Source organism: Camelus bactrianus, chromosome 9 (assembly GCF_048773025.1).
Source record: "Camelus bactrianus isolate YW-2024 breed Bactrian camel chromosome 9, ASM4877302v1, whole genome shotgun sequence".
Taxonomy (NCBI): Eukaryota; Metazoa; Chordata; class Mammalia; order Artiodactyla; family Camelidae; genus Camelus; species Camelus bactrianus.
Window position 1 is genome coordinate 14,579,789 of NC_133547.1, and position 26,831 is coordinate 14,606,619.

At 38.7% G+C, this 26,831-nt stretch overlaps 1 protein-coding gene and 1 non-coding gene across 3 annotated transcripts; both read left to right on the forward strand.

Moving 5' to 3' along the window:
* The first annotated feature begins 33 nt into the window (after positions 1-33).
* ZNF565 (zinc finger protein 565) lies at positions 34-25,945 on the forward strand. Of its 2 annotated transcripts, XM_045512893.2 has the most exons (6): positions 34-308; positions 2,425-2,622; positions 10,573-10,645; positions 14,395-14,521; positions 15,164-15,259; positions 21,319-25,945. In XM_045512893.2, exons 3-6 carry the CDS (start codon positions 10,637-10,639, stop codon positions 22,587-22,589), a joined length of 1,503 nt encoding a protein of 500 aa, XP_045368849.2. In that variant the 5' UTR covers positions 34-308; positions 2,425-2,622; positions 10,573-10,636; the 3' UTR covers positions 22,590-25,945. The 2 variants fall into 2 exon arrangements, with proteins under 2 accessions (XP_045368849.2, XP_010948439.2); XM_010950137.3 differs by lacking the exon at positions 2,425-2,622.
* On the forward strand, positions 20,970-21,045 carry TRNAN-AUU (transfer RNA asparagine (anticodon AUU)). The gene is given in 2 exon segments: positions 20,970-21,006; positions 21,010-21,045. It is a non-coding gene; the product is annotated as a tRNA-Asn (tRNA).
* Positions 25,946-26,831: the final 886 nt, after the last annotated feature.

Below are 26,831 nucleotides of genomic sequence, written 5' to 3' on the forward strand. Positions count from 1 at the left end.
CGAATTTGGCGGCCTCTTCCTGTGATTATGAGGCTATTGGGGTGAGGAGTCCTGCCTTGGAGGAAGATCAACCCAAGCCTGGTAGGAGGTTTGAAGCGGATACTCCCCTCTTTGAAATTTCTCGGGGGCAGTGTCAAACGGGCCAAGACCAGACCCTGAAGTAAGAGAACGCCATCTTGTTGGTGGCTAGTCTGGCCCAGGACTACATTTCCCAGAGTTCACGGCGGCCCAGCTTTACGTCTCACTTGACGTCGTGGCGAGATCGTTAATTCCGCAGAGACCCGGACGCGACCAAGGGGAGGCAGAAGGTGAGGGGTCTGGGAGTCCGGGGCGGGGACGGGGCGTGTCCAGAGCCTTGGGTTTGTGCGCGTTGGCGGGAGCGGGCTGAGAATGCGCGATTCTGAATGTGTCTTTGTTGTGTCATGGTGGTGAGCAGATTGTGTGTGTGTGTGCCTTAGTAGGTGTGAGACTGTGACTGTGTATAAGGGTGTGGAGGTGTCTATGATTGTGTGATTGTATCCTTATGTGTCTTAAAAGTGGATATGTGGTTATGTTTATGTGACACTGACCATTTGCGCAGCCCCAAGTGTGGGTGTGAGGTGCCTGTGACTTAAGTGCTCTGGCATATTGTGGCCTTGGACAGTGATAACCTCACCCTTTTCCTGTAACACCTGGCTTGGGCATAATGTCGTTTCCTCTACCTTTCCTCCCTGGTGTGGGAGGATTGGGCGATAATCCTTTGAAAATGCCTTGGTCCCGCATGATTGCTTTTTTTTTTTTTTTTTTTTTGACTCTTCTCCAAGAAACATGTTGGGAGGAGAAGGAAAGAATTGCTGTCGAACATCCAAAATTCAAGTTCCCCGTGCATCACGTTTTCTTCTTTCCCTGAAATCAGTATTGTTTTTCGTGATGTATGTTTTTAAAAAGCAAAAACTTCAGCCAAATAAATTTGAAGATTAATTGGCTTTATTCAACAATTCATGAATCAGGCGACATCCTGTCCAGCAAGTAGAGAGGTATTCACTCCAAAGAGTTGTACAAAATGGGAGGTTTTTGTAGGAATTAGGAGAGTGGGGCAAGGAAATTATTAGCAAAAGAAAGGATTGTTTTAGGCCTGGATATCTTCTTTTAGGGGAACGGAATGGCAGGGGGCTTATCATGCAGATTACCTCACTAATGCTAATCAAGAAATTTCACATTGTTAGTTTAAAAATCACATTCTTGAGAGAGACTGAAACTGGAATTAAGTTTCAGTTCGCTGTTGTAGGGGCAAATGACTTCATTTTGGGTTTGTTATTTCTAGACGTGCTTTTCTTTCCTTCTTCTGAAACTTCTTGCCTAACAAAGACACCACCCCACCCCCTCTCCAGTATTTGCCATAGGAGTAAATTACTGGGTGCCCTGGAGGTGAATTGAAAGGCTTATACCCTCCATGCTCCCAGCACAGCTAATGTTTATCCAAAATTTTTCAAAGTTTTCATCTTGAATTAGCTTTAGACTTAAAACTGTTGCGAAAGTAGAATTCCCAAATACTCTTAACCCAACTTCTTCATATGTTACCATCTTACATAATTACAGTACATGATCAAAACCAAGAGATTAAGACTGATACAATATTTATAACTAATCTACAAACCTTATTCCAATTTCATCAGTGTCCTTTAGTGTCCTTTTTCTAGACAAGGATACAGTCCAGGATCATGTGTTGCAGTTAGTTGGTAACTCTCCTTAATCTTTGATCTGGCACAGTTAATCTTTGTCTTTCATGAGCTTGACACTCTTGAAGAGAACTGGTCATTTATTTTGTAAATTCTGCAATGTAGAATGTTCCCCAATTTGAGATTGTCTGATACTTACTCATAATTAAATTCAGATTATGCAGTTGAGGGCCGAATACCCCAAAAGTGATGTGTTAGTGCATCTAATTGGGAGACCCATTAGATCAATTTGTGTCATTGTTAGTGGTGTTAACTTTAATTTGCCAGGTTTCTCCACTGCAAAATCACTCTATTATAATTAATGTGTCTTATGGAGAAATATTTTAAGTCTTTATAGATATATTGTTTGTCATCCTACTTCCACAATTATCCATTGATAATTCTTGCCTGAAAATTTATTACCAGGTATTTGCCAAATGGTGATTTTGTTTTGGTGTCTGTTATTCCGTCTACACTTAGTAATTAGAATCCTCTCAGAAGTAGATTTACCTTCTCCCCATTTATTTATTTACTAAATTACGTAAATATAGTCTGAATTTTTTTACATACTATAGATTATAATCCATTACTGCCAACTATTTTATTGCTCAAATTGTCCCAAATTTGGCCATTGGGAATCCCTTCGGGTTGACTCCTGTGTCCTTTCAGTGTGTCCCCTTTATTTACTTTTTTTTTCTTAGTACTTCCTTATTTTCTTGAATCACAGGAGGTTCCAGTTTGATACTATACCTTTTCAGCCCCAGTCCTGGAATCAGCAAATTGCCCAGGGATCATTGACTCCTTTTATTAGAAAATTGTATTTGGAAACCAAGATTAGATGTGCTCATTGCTACTGGGATGTAATTGCCAGTTGACTTGACCAGACGTGAAATATATGCATCTGTATCGACACATCTGTATCTATGTATGTATACCTGTATAGATAATCTGTGATTTTATACGATATCTCCAATTCCAGTTCAATCATTTGAACTGGGTTCTTCTAGCCTTCTCCATCTCCTTTTCTGTAACTCCTCTCTCTGACAGTGAAAAACTTGGCTCTCATTAACTACAATATTTTTATTTGCTCAGTCTTGAGTAGAAAGTAGTTTAAGAATTGCTAACCCAAATACACATACAGTTCTTTTTGCCTTTAGTTTTACAGTTCATAGTAAAAATACAGTCCCCCCCCCAAAAAAATGAAAAATACAGTTTTTCTTACATCTTTCTGTATGATAATGTTACTCATTTATAATATACATAGGTTCAACATCCTGGTTGATTTTAATTATTTTTTGAGTATGTGAGACATTAACATATTTCTGAAAGTCAGAATTAGATCAGTACTCAGTAACTCCTCCATCATTCCTTCTCTCCCAATCCCATTTCCTCATTCTTTCCACAGTGTTCTCAATCACCCATTGTAGGTAACCAATCTCAGTTTGTTGGAGGTTTTTATGATTAAATATACATAACAAAATTTACCATTTTATCTATGCTGTTCAGTAGCATCAAGTCCATTGACATTGTTGTGCAGCCATTACCATCATTCATCTCCAGAACTTTTTTCATCTTCAGAATCTAAAACTCAGTGGAGGAGGACATAGCTCAGTGGTAGAGCTCGTCCCTAGCGTGTACAAGGTCCTGGGTTCAATCCCCAGTACCTCCATTAGACATAAATAAACAAACCTAATTAACTTCCCCCCAACAAAAATTTTTTTTAATTAAAGATAAATAAAAATAAGTATTTTTTAAAAGAATTTTTAAAACCCTGAAACTATACCCATTAAACAGTAACTCCCTTTTCCTCCCCTTCCTCCAGCCCCTAGAAACCACCATTATGCTTTTTTATCTCTGAATTAGACTTTCTAGGTACTTCACTTAATTGGAATCATACAGTATTTGTCCTTTTGTGACTAACTTATTTCACTTAGCATTATAGCTTCAAGATTCATCCATATTGTAGCATGTGTCAGAATTTCCTTTTTAAGTCTGAATAATTTTCCATTGTACATGTATTACTACATTCTATTTACTGGTATCAATGAACACTTGGGTTACTAACATCTTTTGTCTATTGTGAATAATGCTGCTATGAACATGGGTTTACAAATATCTGTTCAAGTCCCTGTTTTCACTTTTGGGTATGTATCCAGAAGTTGAATTGCTGGATCACATGGTATGTTTACTTTTTTGAAGAATCACCATACCGTTTTCCACAACTGCCCTATTTTACATTCCCACTGGCAGTGCACAAGAGTTCTCTGCATCCTTGCCAACACTTGTTATTTTCTGCTTTTTAAAATAATAACCATCCTATTGAGTGTGAAGTAGTATCTTATGTTGTGGTAGAAAAACACTCCTGAGTCTCAGAGGTTTACAAAATAACTTTTTATTTCTCGCTCATGCTGTGTGTCCAGTGTGCATCAGCATAGGCAGGGTCCCAGCCCAAAGGAGGCTCCATCGTCCTGAGCTGTACCATCTGACAGGCACAGCCTCCTCTAACAAAGATTAGAGAATTGTGCAGTCTTTCCAGTGCCTGAGGCTGAAGTGACACCCATCACCGCAGCTCATGTTCCCATTGGTCAGAACCAGTTTACGGTTCTGCCTAACTGCAGGGGGCTGGAAAATGTCCAAAAGGAAAGACAGACAGCACAATGGCGAAACGTTAGTAATTAAATCAGCGGTGTCTACCACACTGGCTAAGACCTCTTTCTTCTTCAATGTGTAGGAAGTTGCTTCTGCTTCTGTAAATTAGGTGTGAATTACAACTATTTTTGGAGCAAGAAGACATCTTGAATGGTGGAGAGAGGTTGACAAGAGGCGCGTGCACAAGTGAGTGAGGAGACCAAGGACACAGGAAGCCTTTTGTATGAAAACTCACCTCCTCGGTGGGAAGTTAGGAACTTTAAGTTATTATTTGAGAACACACTCCTCAAAGGCTCTAGAACCATGGAGAAAATAAAGCTCCTTCAGCATAAAAGTTCCCAAAGGCACCTCACTGTTCCTCATATCACTCCATTCATACTTCCTTTTATAATCTATCCGCACCCAGAAGGATGGGGTTACTTGTATTATTTATGATTGTAAAACATATGCTTAAGGTAAAACTTGAAAATATAGAAAAATAAAGATTCCCCCATAATTGTACACCTAGAGACAAATCTAAAAATTTAATTGAAAATCCTTTCAGTCCACTTTCTGTGCATATACACATGCATATAGATATTTTTCCCATAAAAATAAGTTTACACTACACATACCATTTTATTACCTACCTTATTCACCCAGAGTTGCTTGTTTAACATCTTAACATTGACAAAGATAGGTATCATTCTTTTTATGGCAAGTGTTTCCATGGTGTGAATATGTTATCATTTATCACGTATCACTGACCTTCTGTAGAATATTTAAATTCTCTCCATGTTGTTTCCATCGTCAACTATCTCCATCGCATTCTCCATACTCACCTTTTAGATAGAGTCTCAGATACAGAATTACTTCATCAGAGGATATACAAGGCTTAATTTCTGCTAAGTTGCCTGGTTGCAAGTACGTGCCAGCTCTAGTCTACTATATGCTATGTCTGTTTCCTCACATCATGCTATTATGAAGTGTCATCATATCTTTTAAATCTTTGCCAAACTGGTAACTGTAAAATGTTTTTTCCTTATTGCTTTAACATGCATTCCCTTCATTACTAGTGAAGTTTAAAAACTTGTTTTAAAATCAATATTTCTTTTTTTTTTTAATATTGTTTGTGGGGCAGGGGGAGGTAATTAGGTTTATTTATTTTTAGAAGAGGTGCCAGGGATTGAACTCAGGACCTTGTGCATACTAAGCATGCGCTCTACCACTTGAGCTACACCCTCCGCACTGAAGTTTAGAAACTCTTGATTGGTTGATAAGCCACTTTATCATCTAGTGAATGACCCATGCATATCCTTTGCTCATTTATCTAAAATCACTGCTTTTTTCCTGAAAATTTAATTTGAAAAGCACTATCCAATAAGTATTTTTGTCGTTTATCTGTGAGTTAAAGACATTTTTTTTCCCATTTTATCATTTGCCTTTCATTTTGATTTTAGTATTTGGGGGTAGAATTTCTTAAATCTTCTCAAATAGATTTTTTTTTTTTCTTTTTGATTTTCTGCCTTGTATGTTATGTGCCCACAAAATATAAATATATTATATTTGTTTGAAATACTTCTACAGCAATTTAATTTTTATATTAACTGTTTATCAAATTAGAACTTTTTGACTTAAGACCACAAAAAATAGGGTGAGAAATTGCTACTTTGATAAATTCTTAAAGTTTTTGTTGTGATCTTGCACATTCATTGCAGAGTTTGAGTGCCTCCCATGCAGTATTTTATGTCCTGAGGGATTAATAATGAACAAAACCAGCAAGATTTCTGCTTTGAAGTTTAGTGGGAAGAGTCAAATAATTGACAAGCAAATATAAAATGTAATGTTTAGTAGCACTGAGTGCTATAAGGAAAAATAAAGCAGAGAAGGCTAGAGTGGATGGCAAAGAGTAGTATTTTAATAGTTCGGTCATAGAGGTGACATTTCAGAGGAAATCTTCATGAAGGGAGAAAGTGAGCTCTGTAGCTGTCTAGAGGAGCATTCCAGAAAGAACACAGAAAGCCTCCAAAGGGAACATTGCCTGGTGTTGTATGATGAGTTCTGAATAATCCATGGACATTTCAGAGTAACGAAGAATTTCAGGATCGTTACCAGGATACCTTTAGGGGTGGCCCTTTGTGAATTTTTATAAGCGCTCATGGATTCTTTTGAATTTAAAGATTCAAGTATTTAATTTCCTCTGGAAAATCTTCTTTTATTCACTTTTCTTCCTTGTTTTCCTGCAGCTGTTCTGTTTTATTCTCCACTTTTATACATGTTTTAGGGCTTCTGAATCTCTCTTCCATATCACTGACCTTTATTTTCGGATTTCATTTCTTCTGTGTCTTTTTCCCTCTGAATTCTGAGATGTTCTTTTAGGCTCCCCCCCTCCCCGATTTCTAACACATCTGGTTCCTTCTTGTCTAATAATTCTTAGAAGAAATTACTACTTGTCAGAATTGTGTCCTGTGGCAAAGCGCTTACAAAAGGTTCCATTTTCTTTCTCCCGTTAACCCCTGACTCTCTTAATTGGTCCCTTTCTATTTAGGGATTTATTGTTCCTTCCCCCATTGATGGCAGTAACCACAGGGAGGCAATTTACTCTGATGGAAACTTCTCTGGGCAGTAAAATAGAACACTTGGGTTCTTGTCCCACCCAGTGTGGCCTTGGGTGAATCTCCTAACCTCTCAAGTATTTTAGCTCCTCTTCTGTATAATGTGGGGAATAAAGTCAACTTTATTTAACTGACAGGGTGGCTATAAGAATAAAACTACATGTAAGTGTATATGAATGGCACCACACACTAGAATCCTGGGGCTCATTCCTGTACCTCGGTACTAGGCCTTCCCTAGGGATGAACTAACTATCTGAAGTTCTGTAATTCAGCTCCCAATTCAGCGTCAATTCAGTTGGGTGCTGGATCCCATCCGCTCCCTCCTACTCAAGATCTCTGCTCCTGTGCAGTTGTCTCCTGTGTCCCTGCCTTACTCATTTTTCTCCATCACTATAAAACACACTGTAATTTCTCCCACATTCAGAATAACCCTACCTGGATTCCGTATCCACTTCTAGCTCCATTTCTCTCTTCTTTTCAGCAAAACTCTTTGAAAGGACTGGCTGTTCTGTCTCTACTTCCTTTTCTTCCATAATCTATTGAACCCACTCCAGCCAAGCTTTTGTGTCCTCTGCTCTAGAGAATCAGCTTTCGTCAAGACTTCTAAGGATCTCTAATGCCAGATCCAGCAGACAGTTCTCATTCCGCATACCACTCGACCTTTCAGTAGCACCTGACTGTTGTCCTCACCTTCCTTCTTGGTATCCTTTTCTCATTGGAGCCCCCCCCAGGCTCAAGTCTTGGACCTCTCCTCTTCCTTACCTTCACTCCCTCTGTGGGCAGTCTTATCTAGTATCAGAGCTTTCAATATCAGCTGTACATCAGTAACTTCCACTTTTACATTCCGACATTTGGACTTTCCCCTGAACTCCAGGATCAAATGTCTAATGGACACTTGGCACTTCCACTTGGATGTATAATAATCATCTCAAGTATTAAGGTGAAACAGAACTCATAATTGGTCCATCAAACCTGCTGCTCTCACAGTCCATTGTGTTAAAAAACGGCAGCTTCATATTTCTAGTCGCTCAAGGCAGAACCCTTAGCATCCTCTTGTTCTCTTTTTTTTCTTTTATACCTAAAATCAGCAAATCCTGTCAACCCTACCTTCAGAGAATATCTAGAATCTGATTTTGGCTCGTGTTACCTCCCCTGCCACCATCCCACCCTAATGCGAGCCCTCCTCACCCCTTGCCAGGATTCCTGCAGTAACCTCACTGGTCTCCCTGCTTCCCCCTTGTCCTCCTAGTCCATTTCCCTTGAGTGATCCCTTTAAAGGTAAATCAGATTATGCCATTCCTTGGCTTAAAATGTTTCAGTGGCTTCCTGTCTTACTCAAGAGTTTTTACCAAAGTTCTCACAATGGCCGACAAGCCCCCTGTGACCCAACTTCCATCTCCCTTGTTGACCCTCTTTTTCCTGCAAACCCCATTCCAGCCTCTCTAGTCTCCTTCCACTTTGTCGTCAAAGAAAGCCTGTTCTTGCCTTGAGGACCGAGGACTTTGTAGTTATTGTTCCCTTGGCTAGGACTGCGCTTCCCATAGACACCTGTGTAGCTCACACCCTCCATTCTGTCTGTGCTTACACATCACCTTCCCAATGAAAAGCCTTCTCAGGCTGCCCTCCACTCCCCCAACGCTCCCCATCCCCTTGATCTTTTTTTCTCCATGAGAATTTGGCCACTTGACATATAAATAGGAATATCAGGGTTACTATATCAATATTTGTTATTGTCTCTTTCCATTAGAACATGAGAGCCACTGGGACAGGGACTGGATTTGTTAACTTCCTTACATGTAGAACCATGCCAGTTGAGGTGGGAACTCAGTAAATGTGAAAGAATTCCTGACTCCTCTTTCTTTCTCTGTGTCCATATCCAGTTAGATGCCAGAGCCTGTTGATTTTACTTCTCTGCACCTTGAATTCATCCTCTTCCTCCTCATTTCCACTGTCACTGTCCTGGCTGAGGCCCTTTGTTGACTTGGGAAAGTACAAGCACCATTCAGCTGATCTCCCTGACTCCAGTTCCACTCCTCCCCAATAAAATAATCTGGCCATATGGGCCCTGTCACTTCCTTCTTTAAATTCTTCAGTGGCCTTCCATTCATTAATGGGTGAAAACCAAATTCAAATGTATTCAGTCAGTATTCGTTGCTCACCTTTATCCTTCAGTTACTGTGGCAGGTGCCAGTTACAGAGATGATGAGACCTGGTCCTTTCCCTCATAGTTGCTAATTTCATTCATACATCTTCGTTTTCCAACCCTTAGTGTCATCAGCATTTTCTTTCTCTAGATTTTAGAGTTAATTAAACTTAAATTAATTAAAGTTAAATTAAAAATTCAGTTCCTCGGTCATACTGGCCACACTGCAAATGCTTAGTAGCCACATGTGGCTCATGGCTATGTAATTGACAGTACCGGATAAAGAGAGTTTCACTATCACGGGAAGTTCTGTTGGACAGCACGGTTTAGACCTTTCCCTAAACTCTACAAGTCATTCCCACTTACTCTGTGCTCTCCAAATCCACCGTTTACTTTTGGTTCTCTGTTTTTGCCACTGCTCTTCACTGTGCTCAGAATGCTTTTCTCTCCCTTTTCTGTTTAAATTCTCTGATTTTTAGATCTCAAATCGTATTCTATAATGTAGAGGAAATTTTCCTTGACACCACCCCACCAGTGATTAAACTAGTCTTCCTTCAGACCCCCCACCATGGGTAGCTGCTTGCACCTCTAACTAGAACCAGCTTTACTGCCCTCCTTAAAACCCCTGAGTTCTCATTACCTTGAGGTAGGCCGAACTCCACACAACTCCAGCCTCAGCAGCTGCCAGCCAGTGAGGAAGTGCTGTTCTGCAGGGAAGCAGCAGTGGGGGGCTTAGAAGGAAAGTAAAGAGTTTAGGGCCATGAGGCTTCCAGAAATCAAGTTTCCCCTTGGGTCAATACTCTGGATGTGCAGGTATTCTTGTAAGATGCCTTTATTACTGTGGTTTTCTTGCTCCTGTCTGGTGAGTACAGCTAGGGGCTTTGATGGAGCCTCTGGTGTGGACAGCCTGGCCCCTTTTTGGACTTTGAAGAGGCAAGTAGAGGTGCCCAAGAGGTTTTGCCAGTTGAGCCCAGAGAAGCTGGAAGACTTTACTTAAGGATGTCTTTTCGGCCAGGTTTGGCCTGCACACATATGCTGTTCTCCTAGCCTGTAGGCACTGTCCTTGTCCTTAAGGTGTAAAGTCTGAGTGAATCTGAGTTGTGATCCTTCCTGTTGCAGCTGCAAAGGAAGGCCTACTTGGAACAGGTAGGAGATGTCCAGGCCCCATCTAGGGTATAGATTAGCATCAACAAATGGGGGGCTGTCCAGGCCAGAATCCCTCCTGCTGAGGTGCTTGGATTCTGTGTCAGTGCTGGAGCACATCCCTGCCTTGGAGCCATCTTTCAGTTCCCTAGGGTTTGGAGAGGGGCTGGGTTTTGTTAACTCTGAAGTCTTAGTATTGGTGTCATGTGTTGGGACAAGGGGAGGGGAGAGGGAGCAGAGCAGGGACACTGGAGGTACAGTTGTTTTAAGCTCATCTGTTTAGGCGTGCTGTGGCAAGCTGGTTTATGTGAGATCTGTCCCTTCTCCCCCAACTCTGCTTTTTCAGGACTCTGCCTTGTTCAAGAGAAGAAGCTCAAGAAATCCAAGCGGGTTAGGTAGTTCTAAAAGCCATGACCCAGGTAAGTTGAAATTTCCTCTATCCTTGAAATAACGTCTTATCAACATTTGTGTTCTTTATCCTGAAACTTCCCTGTCTTGCTGAGCCCCATTCAGTAACCTGCTCCCAGTGCCTCTATTCCAGGGAATGAGGGATGGTGCCCCACCGCCCTTGGTGGCCCTCTCTTCTCCAACGGTTTCCACATATGTGCTCAGTGCTCTTTCCAGAGCACGGATGAAGCAGAAAAATGTTCTTTTTTAATAGAGGTACTGGGGATTAAACCCAGGACCCTGTGCATGCTAATCACACACTCTACCACTGAGCTATACCCTCCCCACCAGAAATATGTTCTCTTGAGAGAAATGTAAGAGCCACCTTTATAAGAACCATGGTTGAACAGAGCTGCAGATAAGATAACTTTGATCTTTTCCATTAACCCAGGTAGTTTCCTTTTTTCTTCTATTTTTAAATGTCACCCCCTCTTTAAAAATCGTAAAACATTTCACACTATCAAAGAATATAAACAAAAAAAATCTATGACGTATATATGGTATAAAGAATAATAAAATGAGTATTGATATATTCATCACCCAGATTAACATACCATCTAAGCCACCTTTACACCTTCCCACAGCCCTTCCCATATTGCATTACCATTCTTGCCAGTGTTAATGACTGCTTTTAATTTTGTCTATTGGTACTTTGAGTCTTACAGTACTTTTACCATATATGAATGCATACTAAACAGTATACTGTTGAGTTTTCTGTTTTTAAATTCGATTTACAGTTATTACACTCTATATTTTTTACCAGATTTTTTTCACTCAACACAATGTGTTTTCAAATCATTCACGTTAAATTGTATAGCACTCGATCAGCAGGTCTTAAAGTGTGGTATAGGAAGACTTTGAGATCCTTTCAGGAAGTCCGGGGGTCAAAATTACTTTTATAATAGTATTAACATGTTATCTGCCTTTTTCACTCAACTCTAAACAGTGTATAGTGGAGTTTCCCAAAAGCTACATGACATGTGTTATCCCAACAGATTGAACACCAAAGTTGTGAAAATCTAACTCTTTCATTCAGCCTGTCATTAAAGAGATTTGCAAAAATGTAAAACAATGCTACTAAATTCTTCTTTATTTTGATGTTATTTTTCATAAAATGTATATTATTTATGTTACTATATAACAGGTTTATTATTGGTTGTCAAATAAATTAATATTCTTTAAATTTATCACTTTTAATTTCTAATATGGTATATATTGATAGATATAACCAGCATTCACAAAAGTTCTTTGAGGTCCTCAGTAATTTTAAAAGCTTTATTTATTGTGTATATATAATTCACATACAATGAAATTCACCCATATAGGTGTATAGTTCAGTGGTTTTTAGTGTATTTGCAGAGTTGTGCAACCATCAGCACAATCCATTTTAGAACATTTACATCACCACCCAAAAAAAAATCCTGTTTGTGTTAACTGTCACTCCCAAATCCCCCTCATCCGCTGGCAACCACTAATTTACTTCCTGACTTTAGGGATTTGCTGATTCTGGACTTTTCATGTAAAGGGAATCATATACTATTTGATCTTTTGTGTGTGATTTTTTTTTTTACTTAGCATAATGTTTTCAAGTTTCATCCATGTGTTAGCATGCATCATACTTGGTTCATTTTTATACCAATCAATTTACCGTGAATACGTATAGACCACATTTTGTTCATCAATTTATCAGTCTATGGACATTTGAGTTGTTCTGTTTTTGGCTGTCATGAATAACGCTGCTATGAACATTGGCGTATAACAGTGTTTTTAAGTGGACATATGTTTTCACTTCTCTGTGCCTGGGAGTGGAATTTCTGGGTAACATGATAACTCTGTGTTTAACATTTTGAAGAACTGTCAAAACTTTTCCAGAGTGGCTGCCCCATTTTACATTCCTACCAGCAGTGTAAGAGGATTCCTTCTAGTTTCTCCTCATCTTCATCACTATGTATTATTTTGGTTTTTTGATAATAGCCATCCTAATGGGTATGAAGTGGCATCTTATGGTGGTTTTGATTTGCATTAGTGATTTGATTAGTGATGCTGAGCATCTTTTCATATGTTTATTGGCCATTTGTATATCTACTTTGGAGAAATGTCTCTTCAGATTTTTTGCCTAGTTTATAATTGGGTTGTCTTCTTATTACTGCGTCATAAAAGTTCTTTATATATCTCTGGATTCAAGTCCCTTATCAAGTATACAATTTGCAAATATTTTCTCCCAATTGTGGGTTGGATTTTCACTTTCTTGATGGAGTTATTTGTAGCACAAAAGTTTTTAATTTTGATGAAGTTTAATTTATCTTTTAGTTCTTTTTTGTGTTGGTGCCACACCTAAGAAACCATTGCCTGAGCAAGGTCATGAAGTATACTCCTATGTTTCCTTCTAAGAGTTTTATGGTTGTAGCTTTTACATTTAGATCTATGATCTATTTTGAGTTAATTTTTATATATGGCTTGAGGTGGGGTCCACCTTCTTTGCATGTGGGTAGCCACTTGTCCCAGCACTATTTGTTAAAAAGACTAATCTTTCCCCATTAAATTATCTTAGTTGATTTAACATGTAGTAGTCCTTAGGGAGCTGGTAGAGACGATGCCGTTCTTCCGAGAGGTTTTGCACCTAGGAGTGTTCTCAAATTCAGCACACTTTAACTTTTCTCCTGGGGTTTCCCCCAACTGCATGAATGATGTTACTTTGAATTCCAGACTTACTTGAGAGTAGGCCTTTCGTTATAGACTGGCAGAGGCAAGATTATTGGTAGTGATAGTACTATCATCAGTAATAATCCTTTTTTTTGTAACTGGAGTGCAGCAGGTTCCTTGTCCCTCTTTTCCAGCCAGGTTTTTGTTGGAACCCACCATTTCACTGAGGGATTAGCTCTTCTAGGATGCCAGCTTTAAGTGAGGGTCACGGGTTCACATCGCAGTTGGTATGTGTCCCATTTCCCAAAGCATTTCCTAACATATTTGCTTATCTCTCTGGGTTCAACTGTGTGCATGTGTGTTAAAGGGTCTGTGGGGGCTGTTAGAGATTTGAGAGACTTTAGGAAATCTATCAGCTAAGTTGTGTGGACTTTGTTTGAATCCTGATCTGAACAAACCAACTGGAAAAAAAAATTTCTTTTGAGAAAATTGGGATTTTCTGAAATTTGAAACTTGATCTGGAAATTATTGTTAATTATATTAAGTATGATAATAATATTCTGGTTATTATGGCTTTTTTAAAAAGTAATCTGTTAGATACTAAAGTATTTGTGGGTGAAATAGTACAATGTTTGATATGTGGGATTTTCCTCAAAATACACCAGGAGCAAAAAACAGAAAGGAAGAAATGAAACAAGATTTGCAAAGTCTTTTCTTTATTTTTAATTTAAGTATAGTCAGTTACAATGTGTCAGTTTCTGGTGTACAGCATAATATCCCAGTCATGCATATGTATATACATATATTCATTTTCATATTCTTTTTCATTAAAGGTTATTATAAGATATTGAATATAATTCCCTGTGCTCTACAGAATAAATTTGTTTTTTATCTGTTTTTATATATGGTGGTTAACATTTGCAGATCTGCTAAGTCTTGTTAAACTGTTGAAGCACAGTGTTGGATTCATGGGGGTTGTGAGACTATGCTCTGTACTTTGTGTATTTTGAAAACTTTTTGTAACGAATTTAAAAAATAAAAGTCATTTCGTTTACTAGTAATTCACGGGCTCTTTCAGGGATTGGTGACCTTCAGGGATGTGGCCGTAGAGTTTTCTCAGGAAGAATGGAAGTGCCTAGAACCCGCCCAGAGGGACTTGTACAGGGATGTGACTTTGGAGAACTTCAGTAACTTGGTCTCACTAGGTAAGGCCATTGTATAATACAGGAGCAGCCAGGAAACAAAGCCTCCAGGGGCTACCTTTAGATGGAAAGGGTAAAAGGAGGAAGCACTACCACCGGAAGGGGGTGAGAGCTGGAGTCACGAAGGGCCAGCTGGCAGCAGCCCTAGAAACCAGGGTGCCTGGGCCAGAGGAGGGGTGAGAGGTTAAGAGATGTCCTGAACTCTGTCTCTTCCTGCCCGCTGACCTCCTACTGATGCTTTCCATCTACCAAACCCAGTGAGAAATGACAGGGCCAGGGTAATACAGTCCTTACAGGTAAGCTGTCTGAAGCACAGAGCCGGGCACGGAGCAGGGCCAGGAATAGCGAGGAATGGCTTAGGGGGATGGAGAGGGCAAATGAAAAATAAAATTTCTGGTTGCTTCATGGTGAATTTCTAGGGAGACTTTAAGTTTCTGGCTAGGTTTCTGCTCTCTGTTTCCAAGGGAACTGTTTTGTGCTTTGTGGAAGCGGAAATGGGTAGTTCCATTGGCACCGCCATTTCCCATCCTTTGGGCAACCTTCACAGCTTCCTTCATGTAGTTGTCTCTCTTCCTTGGTGACCAAAGGACTGGGTTTGAATTTTGGAACAGCACATTAATGCCCCATTTCTTTTCCTATAAACAGGACTTTCCATCTCTAAGCCCGATGTCATCTCCTTACTGGAGCAAGGAAAGGAACCCTGGTTGATTGCAAACGACATGACAGGACCATGGTGCCCGGGTGAGTGAGGCAATGGCAGGAGGTCATTGGGAATAACAGCCAGCGAGTCAGTCAACTCATAGCAGTAACCTTAGTTGTTGTCAGGAAACTCTCTTCAAAGCCCTTCCAAAAACTGAGGAATAAAAGCCTAAGACATGAAGACATGAAAAGCAAAGACCTTGCAAACATCAGCTTCCAAGGGAACCTTGCCCTCATCCCCATTAATTCCTCTCTGTTCTTCTCTCATATTTTCCTCCCCTTTCAAACAGAGACGTGCCCCCTTCTTGCCCAGTCGCAGCCGTTTTACCTGGGCTTTGGATCCTTTTTTTCTACAAGTGTCTTAATTCCTTTAAAAAATACTTATTTTCTTAAAACAGCTTCTCACTTTACCTAATTCATTTACTCTCTTAACTTTTGAGAGGTGAGGATGTGTGGTGGCTGAGGGAAGACTCTGGAATCAGATTTTCTGAGTTCACAACCAGGCTCTGCCACTTACTAGATCTGTAAGTTTAGGTAAATTTCTTAAATTCTCTGTGCTTCAGTTTTCTCCTCTGCAAATGGGATAAAAATAGCACCTTCCATGTACAGTTATTGTGCCTTTTCATGACTTAATATGTGAAAATGCCCAGTACAATGCAGGCAATATTGACCACCAAATAAATGTTAGCAAGTGTCAGTAATTGGCACTTGCTGGACCAAATTAGAGCCTTTGAATACATAGTTATCAGTTACCCCCTCCTGACTTCTCTGTATTGTTGTCATTTATTTTCATCTGGGATCACTTTTTTCTCTATCTGAAGAACACCCTTAAGTGTTCCTTTTGTGTGGGTCTGCTGTTGACGGAATTCTCTGTTTTCGATCACATGAAAATGTCTTTATCCTGCCTTCTTTCTTGGATAGGCAGGATATTTTTACTGAGTATGGAGTTCAGTGTAGCCCAAAGAAGAACTCATTCCACTGCCTTTTCTCTTCCAGTGTTGTCAACAAGTCAAGTTGTTCCAGTTCTGGAAAATGTTCCACATATATTTAAAACTAGTGTTCTTTGGATGGGGGTGCTCACCTCTTTATAACCCTGTTGATGATATGATTTAGAGTCTGCTTATCCTTTTAACTTTCTCTGTACTTGTGCTATCAAATCTGAGAGCTGTTTCTTGTGTTATGTATTTTGCTACATTTTACATTTTTATAAAGGTGAAAAATAGATCCTTGTTTCAAATTGTGTTCTTACCAGTACAGTCCATCCTTCATTTTCACACTTAGTACTTTTAACCTTGAATTCTATTTTTTTCTGATATTAATATCAAATGCCCTGTTTGTGTTAGTTTAAAAAACTACGATGTATCTTTGCTTATCCTTTTAAAAAAGTGATTGCCATTTTAAGTGTGTCCATTGTAATCAGAATTAGTTGCCTTTCTTAATCAAGCTGAGATTCCTTGACTTAGATAGAATTTAATCCATTCTCATTTATTGTGATAATTAATGTGTTTTGATCCTGCCATTTTATTTTACATTTTCTGTTCCTAATTCTTCTTACCTTTTCTACCCTCAAGCAATTTTGAAGTTGTACTTCCTATTGCTTTATAATAGTCTTTGACTTTAAGAAACATGCTTAAACCTGTATTTCTCTTCCCAAGACTGAAATAGAATTTTTTTCTTTTTAGTAAAGTTTTTTAAGAAATATTTTTATTTTGAAACAACTTTAGGTTTATAGAAAATTTACAAAATTATTACAGAGAATTCCCATGTACTCTTCACTCAGCTTTCAAAGGTTAACATTTTACATAACCATCGTACAGTTATCAAAAACAGGAAATTAACACTGGCACACTGTTAATAACTAATCTACAGATCTCATTAGAATATTATTGGGTTTTCCCCAGTGTCTTTCTTCTATCCCAGGATCCAGTCCAGGATTCCACACTGGATTTAGTTGTTGTGTCTCCTTAGCATCCTCCCATCTGTGATGGTTCCTTTCATGACCTTGAACCTTTTGATGAGTACTTTTTTGGAGACTGTCTCTTACTTGCCTGATAGTTTCTCACAATTAGATGGAGATTCTGCATCTTTGGCAGGAATACCACAGGAGTGATGTTGTATCCTTCTCTGGGCATCACACCAGGGTTTACCTCAGGTTGATATGGCTTATTACTGGTAGTGTTAACCTTGATCACCTTGGTTAAGGTGTCTCTCATGTTTCTCCCTTTTCCAATTGTAATTGTATCTTGGAGGGAGATACTTTGAGACTGTATAGATTTACCATTTCTCCTCATTTTGCCCACTGGTTTTAGCATCCACTGGTGGATCTTATCTGTAACAGTTAATGCAGTAGTGCTGCCTAGTGTTGATTTTCTATGTCCCTTATTGCTTCTACATTTATTAACTGGAATTTTTCTGTAAGAAAGGGCTGACCATTTACTCAGTGATTTGTTTCTATCAGTATGGGCTACTTATTTATTCTTGTATTCTATGAATTACAGTCCAAATTTATCATTGCTTATTTTGTTGTTCATATTGTTCAAGCTTTGGCCATTGGGAACACCTACAGGTTGGCTCCTGGGTTCTTTTGGCATGCCCTCATCCTTTTTTGACTACTTCCTTATTTTCTGGTACTTAACATTTTCTGGGCTCGTGTTGTATTCTTCATGCCTCATCCCTGAAATCAGCTATTCCTCAAAGGACTCCTGGTTTCTTTTATTGGATTAATAGTGTGAAAATAGTATTTTTGAATGTCTTTTTCTGAGCAAAGACAGACCTGAAGACTTTACTGTATATAGTATGACTCCACTGAACTTCTTTATTTTGTTGCTAGTAGGCCCATTACTGTTTATTCCAAAACAAGTATTAGGATCGTTCACAGAATATTTGGTTGGTGTGTTTTCTAAGTCCTTGTAGTTCTTGGTGGGAGAGTAGGGGACTTTTAAAATTAGATTTTTAAAACTTGTGATAAACATTACACAAAATTTACCTGTTTGACTATTTTTAAGTATACAATTCACTGGCATTAATTACATTCAGTGTTGTGCAGCCATCATCACTGTCCATTTCCAGAACCTATTCATCCTCCCAAACAGTAACTCTGTACCCATTAAACAGTAACTCTCCATTTCCCCCACCCTCCTGTCCCTGGTAACCTCTTTTCTTTATGTCTCTATGAACTTAACAATTCTAGGTACCTCGTGTAAATGTAGTCATGCACTTGTGTATCTGACTTCTTTCACTTAGCATAGTATCTTCAAGTTTCATCCATGTCGTAGCGTTTATCAGAATTTCATTACTTCTAAAGGCTGAGTAACATCCCATTGTATGTATGTACCACATTTTGCTTATTCATTCCTCTGTTGATAGATACTTGGGTTCTTTCTACCTTTTGGCTGCTCTAAGCATTGCTGTATAAGTATCTGAGTCCCCGTTTTCACTTCTTCTGGGTATGTACTAGGAATGAAATTGCTGGATCAGCTGGTAATTGTATGTTTAACTTTTTGAGGACATTTCTCAGTTTTTAAGAGCCTTTTATATACTGTGAAGATCATCCCATTATCTGTGATATAAGTTTCAAATACTTTCTCTGTCATTTGTCTTTTCACTTGGCCTTTGGTGTTTTTTGTTGACATTGCACGTTTTTTGTTTTGTTTTTCACCTTTACACAGTGGGATTGATCAGCCTTTTCTTTTGGTGCTTTTGGATTTTGAGTCATTGTTTCATTGTTAGAAGGCTTCCCTAAACCTAGTTTATAATCTAGTAATTAGATGATTATTATTAAAAATAACCTAGTAATCTACATGTTTCCTTATAGTATTTGTCTGGTTTCTATTTTCTTTTAACATTAAAACTCTATTCAGAGTTTATTCTGGTATATGGTAGCATAACATATGGATCCAATTTTATTTTTTTCCAAATGACTATCTAGTTGTCCCAAATTATTTATTATAAAAACTATCCTTTTCTCAATACTACTCAGTGATAAAAAAGAATAAAATGCCATTTGCAGCAACATGGATGGACTTTCACTTCATTCTAAGTGAAGTAAGCCAGAAAGAGAGAGAAAAATACCATATGATATCACTCATATGTGGAATCTAAAAGTAAAAATAGAGGGAGGAAGGTGTAGCTCAAGTGGTAGAGGTGCATGCTTAGCATGCACAAGGTCCTGGGTTCGATCCCCTGTACCTCCTCTAAAATAAATAAATTACGCCCCCTCCAAAAACTAAAAAAACAGGACACTAATGAACTCATCTACAAAACAGAAACAGACTCGCAGACATAGTAAACAGTCTTATGGTTACTGGGGGAAAGGGGGTGGGAAGGAATGAATCTGGGAGTTTGAGACTTGCAAATGATAACCATTATCTATAAAAATAAATTAATAAACAAATTTCTTCTGTATAGCACAAGGAACTATATTCAGCATCTTATAGTGGCCTTGAATGAAAAAGAATATGAAAATGAACATACGTATATGTGTGTGTGTGTGTGTGTGTGTGTGTGAGGGAATGGGACACTGTGCTGTACACCAGAAATTGACACGTTGTAACTGACTATACTTCAGTAAAGGAAAGGGAGGGGAAAAAAACTGTCCTTTTCTCCTTTGAGATACCACCCTTATAATACATTCAGTTTCCGTATAAACTTTAGTCTTATTTCTGGCCTTTTTATTGTGTTGCGTTGGTCTGTCTTTAGAATCCAATATTTATTCATCTAACAATCCATAATTAAAAGCCTACTGTGTGCTAGGGTTTGGTGACCATGGCTAGTGAGAAAGGCATTACTTCTGCCATCAGGGAGATAAGAAACCAAATAATCAACAGATAAGTAAGTAAATGGAACTCTTAAGTGCAACTGAGAGAAGTGTTATGACAATAGGACCCATATGATGTGGGAGAGAGAATCCAGGTGTACGCTTAGGGTTGTCAGTCTGAGAGCTGTTGTGAAAGTGTGAGTTTTAACCGGAGACCTGAAGAGAAAAGTAGCTGTACAAAGAGCCCCGGGCAGGATTCCTGATAGACAGAAGAGGCTGATGAGCGGCCTGAGATGGAAAACACCTAGACTGATTCTAGATGCTCAGAGGAGGCCTGTGGTTCGTTACATGGGGAGGAAAGGGGAAAGTGCTCCCAATGAAAATGCACTGTCCTTGGTTGAGCTAGAGCGACAGAGTGACAACAGAGACAAGCAGGGGACCCTCTTTTCCAAGAACCGGTGAACTGTGGCATTGAATTAGGATTTATTCAAAGTGCGATGGGGAGGCTGTGAAAAAGAGATTTTCATTTTGATTGGCAGCAGCATCAAAATGTTAAAAATATAGATGCCTTATTTATATGAAATGCCCTGAACAGGCAAATTCAGAGACAGAATTAGTGGTTCTCTGCCACTGGTGATTGCCAGGGGCGGGAGGGAGTGGGGAGTGGCTGCTTAATGGGCGGCCAGGTTTCCATCTGGAGTGATGAGAGTGTTCTGGAACTAGACAGTGGCGATGCCTGCGGGACACTGGGAATGTACGGCAGACCACTGAGCTGTATACTTTAAAATGGCCAAATGGGAAATCTTATGTGAATCTTACCTCAATTAAAATGCATGTATTACTTTTAAAATATGTATGTAGAAATGTCTGTACACACGTTCCTTGACCCTCTTCTTGTACGTTCTGACTCAGTGTGGGGTGGTTCTTGGACATTTGTTTTGTTAAAAGGCTTCCTGGATGATTCTGATCTCTCCTAATTGAGAACCACTGGTTTGGGGAGGGTGTAGCTCAGTGGTAGAGCGCATGCTTATTAGCATGCACGAGGTCCTGGGTTCAATCCCCAGTACCTCCTCTAAGAATAAATAAATAAACCTAATTACCTCCCCCAACCAAAAGAAAAAAGAACCACTGGCTTAACTTGTTTTCTTTCTCCTTTCTGGCACCATATGAGCCATCATATTTGTGCTTTTGTGTGCTTTTAGAAGTTGAATGGCAATATTTGAGACTTACACAAGCAATTCATCTATTGTGGTTATAATTTTCACTTTGTCTCTCTAATCTGCTGTAGAATTTCTTTATTTCTCTTAAAAGAGAACAAGTTGCATGTACTTTTTTTCCCCCCCAGATTTGGAGTCCAGGTGTGAGAAATTTCTACAAAAAGGTATCTTTGAAGTAGAGTCATTCAATTGGGAGCTAATGGAAAACCTTAAATGCTGTGATTTTGAGGGCTCCAGTTTCGGAGATGACTGGGCATACAGAGGCCAGTTTGAAAGACAACAAGTAAATCATGAGTGCTGTTTCAAGCAAGTGAAAATCGCCTATGAGAACATGCCCACTTTTGAGCATCATATGTCCCTCCCCCTACGGCACAGCAACAAGACTGGCGAGAAGCTGATAGAATGTCATGAATGCGGGAAAGCCTTCAGCCGTGGCTCACACCTTATTCAACATCAGAAAACTCACACTGGTGAAAAGCCCTTTGAATGCAAAGACTGCGGGAAGGCCTTTAGTCGTACCTCCCACCTTGTTCAACATCAGCGAATTCATACAGGTGAGAAACCTTATGACTGTAAGGACTGTGGGAAGGCCTTTGGTCGCACTTCAGAACTCATTCTGCATCAGAGACTTCATACGGGAGTCAAACCCTACGAGTGTAAAGAATGCGGAAAGGCCTTCAGACAGCACTCACAACTTATTCTGCACTGTAGAACTCATACAGGTGAGAAACCCTATGTATGCAAAGACTGCGGCAAGGCTTTTATTCGTGGTTCACAACTTACTGTTCATCGGAGAATTCACACAGGGGCTAGACCCTATCAGTGTCAGGAATGTGGGAAGGCCTTTAGACAGCATTCACAGCTTACTGTCCATCAGAGGATTCATACTGGGGAGAAACCCTATGAATGTAAGGAATGTGGAAAGGGCTTTATTCATAGCTCAGAAGTTACTCGACATCAAAGAATTCATTCTGGGGAGAAACCTTACGAATGTAAGGAATGTGGGAAGGCCTTCCGACAGCACGCACAGCTTACACGACATCAGAGAGTTCACACTGGTGACAGACCCTACGAGTGTAAGGACTGTGGGAAGGCCTTTAGTCGTAGTTCATACCTTATTCAACATCAGAGAATTCATACAGGAGACAAGCCCTACGAATGTAAGGAATGTGGGAAAGCCTTTATTCGTGTTTCACAGCTGACTCACCATCAGCGAATCCATACCTGTGAGAAACCCTATCAGTGTAGGGAATGTGGAATGGCCTTTATTCGTAGTTCACAACTTACAGAACATCAGAGAATTCATCCTGGTATCAAACCTTATGAATGTAGAGATTGTGGGCAGGCCTTTATCCTTGGCTCACAGCTCATTGAACACTACAGAATTCATACTGGTTAGAAAGCCTTCATATGGAATCCACGCCTGACTCAGTATTAGATAATGCTTAATGTAATGTGATTATTGGCAGAGAACCTTCATTTGTCACTTCCATTATGGAACATCAGATAACCCTGATGAACGCAGAAGAAAATTCAATAAATGTGGGAATTTTTTTTTGCCTCACACTCACTGTTTACTAAGCATCAGAGAGTTTATATGGAAAAAAAAGTAATATGAATATAGAAAAGCCTCCTGTTACCACTTAAAGTGTGTTAAACTTCTGAGAACTCCCAATAGAAAATGACCCTCTTAAAATATTTTGTGAATGTGCCTTTCGCCATACACCTTACTTAACATTATCTCATTTCCACCAACTACTGACTGTATAGCATTGGGCAAATTACGCAATGTCTCTGTTCCTCAGTTTACTTATTTTTAAGCAGTAATAATTATACCTACCTAATAGAGTTTTCACGAGGACTGTCAGATATTTTATATAAAGCCTATGCTCAATAAATATTAGTTATTGTCAATAACAGTATTACTTAATAGTAATATTTAAGTAGTAATAAACTTAAGGCGTGTGAGGAGAGCCTTATGAATGTATCAAATATCAAAAAGCCTTGTTAGGATGATTCATTCTGAAGAACAGTAATAAAGTGTCATTATCATGAGAAGGTCTTCATTTTTAAAACATTAAAAAAAATTTTTTTAATGTTATAAATTTTGAAGATTAGAAATTAACAAAAGAGTAGCAAAAAGAAATCTGCCCATTTAGAAATCTAAAAACACCTCCAAATATAACTACATCTCAAGAGAATCAAAACTAAAATTACAAACTAGAAATGAACAGGGGTGAATTCTGCATTTCAAAACCAGTTCAGTGTAGCCAAAGCTAAACTCTTGTCAGAACCCAAGGACTGAAGGTAGGGCCTTTGTTCTACAAATACAGATCTCCAGAACCTACTCATTGCCAGTAACGTGCTAAACACATTAAATGAATGAGTAGTCAACTCTAAAAGTTAGGGGAGGGGGGGTATATAGCTCAATGGTAGAGCACATGCTTAGCATGCATGAGGTCCATTTAAAAGTTAGTTAATTAATTAGCCTAATTACCCCCAAAAAAAAACAAACAAAAAAAGAAATTACCACATAAACCCAAGTCAACAGTAAGAATGATTATTAAAATAGAAAAGGAAGTGGGGGACGGTAATAGCCCAGTGGTAGAGTGCATGCTTAGCATGCACGAGGTCCTGGGTTCAATCCCCAGTACCTCCATCAAAAAAATAATAAAAATAAATAAATAAGGAAACCTAATTACCTCCCCCAGAAAAAAAATTTTAATAATAATAAAAATTAAAAATTAATTTAAAAACCCAGCAAACTTAATCTAAAGGTTGTTTACTTAACAATATAATAGACAATTGACAACTCTGATATAAAAAAGGTATTTAGGATTATGAATGAGGAAGGGGTGGATTTTTATTTTAATAGCTACTATGCATGACTTTATTCTAATATATTTAGGAATCTAGAGAAAAAATGGATTTTTACAAAAATATCAAAGTTGATTCAAGAAGATGTGGGATTTCTGGAAAATCAATGGTTATAGAAGGACATGAAAAGTCATCAAAGCTCTGTCCCTTTAAAGAAAACAATTTAACCTACAAAAACTTTAGGGAATAGATAATCCCTGAGAGGAGCTTACCAGTTCATCTTCAAGGCTAAATAAAATTATTATTAAAAACTCAACATGGATAGCTCCTGAAAATCAAATCATAGGTGATTATCACTTGTGAAGATAAATATAAATGAAATTTCTGCTACTTTAATCCAATCTATTAAGATTAATTTTAGATGAACAGTCTGGAATTGCGTCCAGCGCAGCTCGGGACCCTGTCTGAGGACGGGCGACACAAGACTTAAGAGACAAAGTAAAGAGCAAAGATGGGACCAGGCGACTCAAGATCTCATGGATCCAGAGTGCCGAAAGCCTGGTGGACATCATATTTACTAGGAGTATAGAGCTCAGAAAAAAATGTGATCAAAGAGGTGGGGTTTAGATATTCCATGCGATAAGCACTAAATTCTGCTTGCTGGTTAACTGATTAATTTCAGGCCCATCCCTTCCAGGAACAGTCACCCTCCTGGGGGTATGCAAAATTTCTGAGTCTATCCTGTTATTGCCTCCAGGACATCTCAAGATAGCAAGTACTTCCCCTAGGTTCAACCACATGCTTTCATGCCTGAACAGAGTTCTGTTAATGGATGATCTGGCTTCCAAGACTGTCCATTGTTTCACCCTAAGGAAATATCTGCCCTCCTTCGTGCCCTTATGGTCAGTCTCAGGATCGCTCACCACAAATTTTCTTTAGCATAATCCGTGCTATAGATCATCTACTGCGCAAAACATAAAAACAAAGCAAGCATGTGCATTTTAAGCAAGCAAGTGTGAATATAATATTTTAAGCTCATGGAAATTTAGGAGTGGCTTCTTTTCTAGCTGCTTGTAGTCTAGCAGCTTGTTTTCTGGCAGCTTGTTTCCCAGCGTGGAATGTCATCTATTTTGGATTAAATATCTTTTCAGAATTTTGATACTGTAACTCCAGGACGAGACAATGATGGGGAAAAGAGCCTTGGTCCAGCTCCAGGGATATCCAGATCAGGGCTTGTGAATGAATCTGAGAAATCTTAAAAAAAAAAAAACAAAAAAAAAAAAACAGATCCCCTCAGCCCTTGTGGCAGGCAGTCAGCATCTGGGGCAGAGGACATACTGCACCCATATGCCGCTCAGTCATCCTGAGTGTTCAGTAAAAGCACCTGCATTTTCTGCACATGCCACAGCCTCCAAAGGGTGAAAGCAATGTTCTGGATGTGCTTTTTTTTTCTTTTAATGGTTTAACGATTAGAATCTACCGCTGGAGGGGCTTAAAGCTATGAAATTAAAAATTACCACTCTGAATAGTTAAACCATAGGTACAAGGTAAAAACTTTCAAGTTAAATTTTGTTTACAGGCATAAGTGAACCTCCACACCATCTCTGCCCCTTCCCACCCTGTTACCCTTTATTTAGCAATTACTGCTATCAAGTTCTTATATATACTTCCTGATTTCTCTGCTTAAGTACAGATGTAGACGTAACACTCTATAAAAATGTTTTACGTAAGTGGTAGCAAATTCCTATACATTGCTATTTTTGCTTATCCGTACACATTAAAGACTGGACCATATCAATACATATAAACTGCCTTATTCTTTTTAACAGATGCATAGTATTCCATATGTGTGTTTCATAATTTATTTAACCTTATCAATTTAGTTTTTTATTATTTTTGCTCTTTCAAACAATCCTATAATAAATATCCTTGCCCATACATTATTTTGTATATGTGTGCTGTATCTTTAAGATGAATTTCTAAATGTGAAAATGTTAGATCAAAATATGTACACTTTTAAAAAACTTTCTATTCTCACAGAATCATACAGTGTACCCCAGGGCCTGTGTGACCGGCTTCAATAATTTATCAGCTCATGGCCAGGCTTGTTTTATCTGTATTTCCAGCCACTCTCCAACCTCCATGTTATTTTTGAAGTAAACCCCAGATACATCATTTCATCTATAAAAATTTGTATATACCTGTAAAATATATCACAACTTTAGAAAAGACGTTCCACCTTTAAAAAATTGACAATACTGCCTTAATGCCATTACATATCTGACAGCCAGTGTTCCAATTACTAATTGTTTATTAAATGTCAATATTTTAAAAAGTTTTCAGGATCCGAATGTCCACAAATTGCAGTTGCTTGTTAATGTTTCTTAAGTCTCAATCTATGCATTCTCTTTCATCCTTTTTTTTTCCCCCACTGGCAATTTTTTGAAGAGACTAGTTTGTTTGCCTTGTAGAGTTTCTCAGAGCTTTGTTTTTGCTGGCTGCATCCCCTCGGGTAGTTTAACCTGCTCCTCTTCCCTTGGTATATCTTATAAGTTGGTCATTATCTACAGGCACGATCAACTTTGTTGTTGTTGTTAACACTGAGAGACATACTATTCAGATGCCTTTGTTATGGTGTTAGCAGCCATTGATGTTCAATTGATAAATCTGTTTATTAGGGGTTGCAAAATGATATATTATCTCTTCCTTTATTAACAAATATTTTTATGAAGAAAAACTTCTTTCAACTACTCTTTGGTTACCCATGTTACAATAAGGAAAAGCAGGATAAATGCTTCTTTCTTTCTCTTTATTGGTTTGCAAA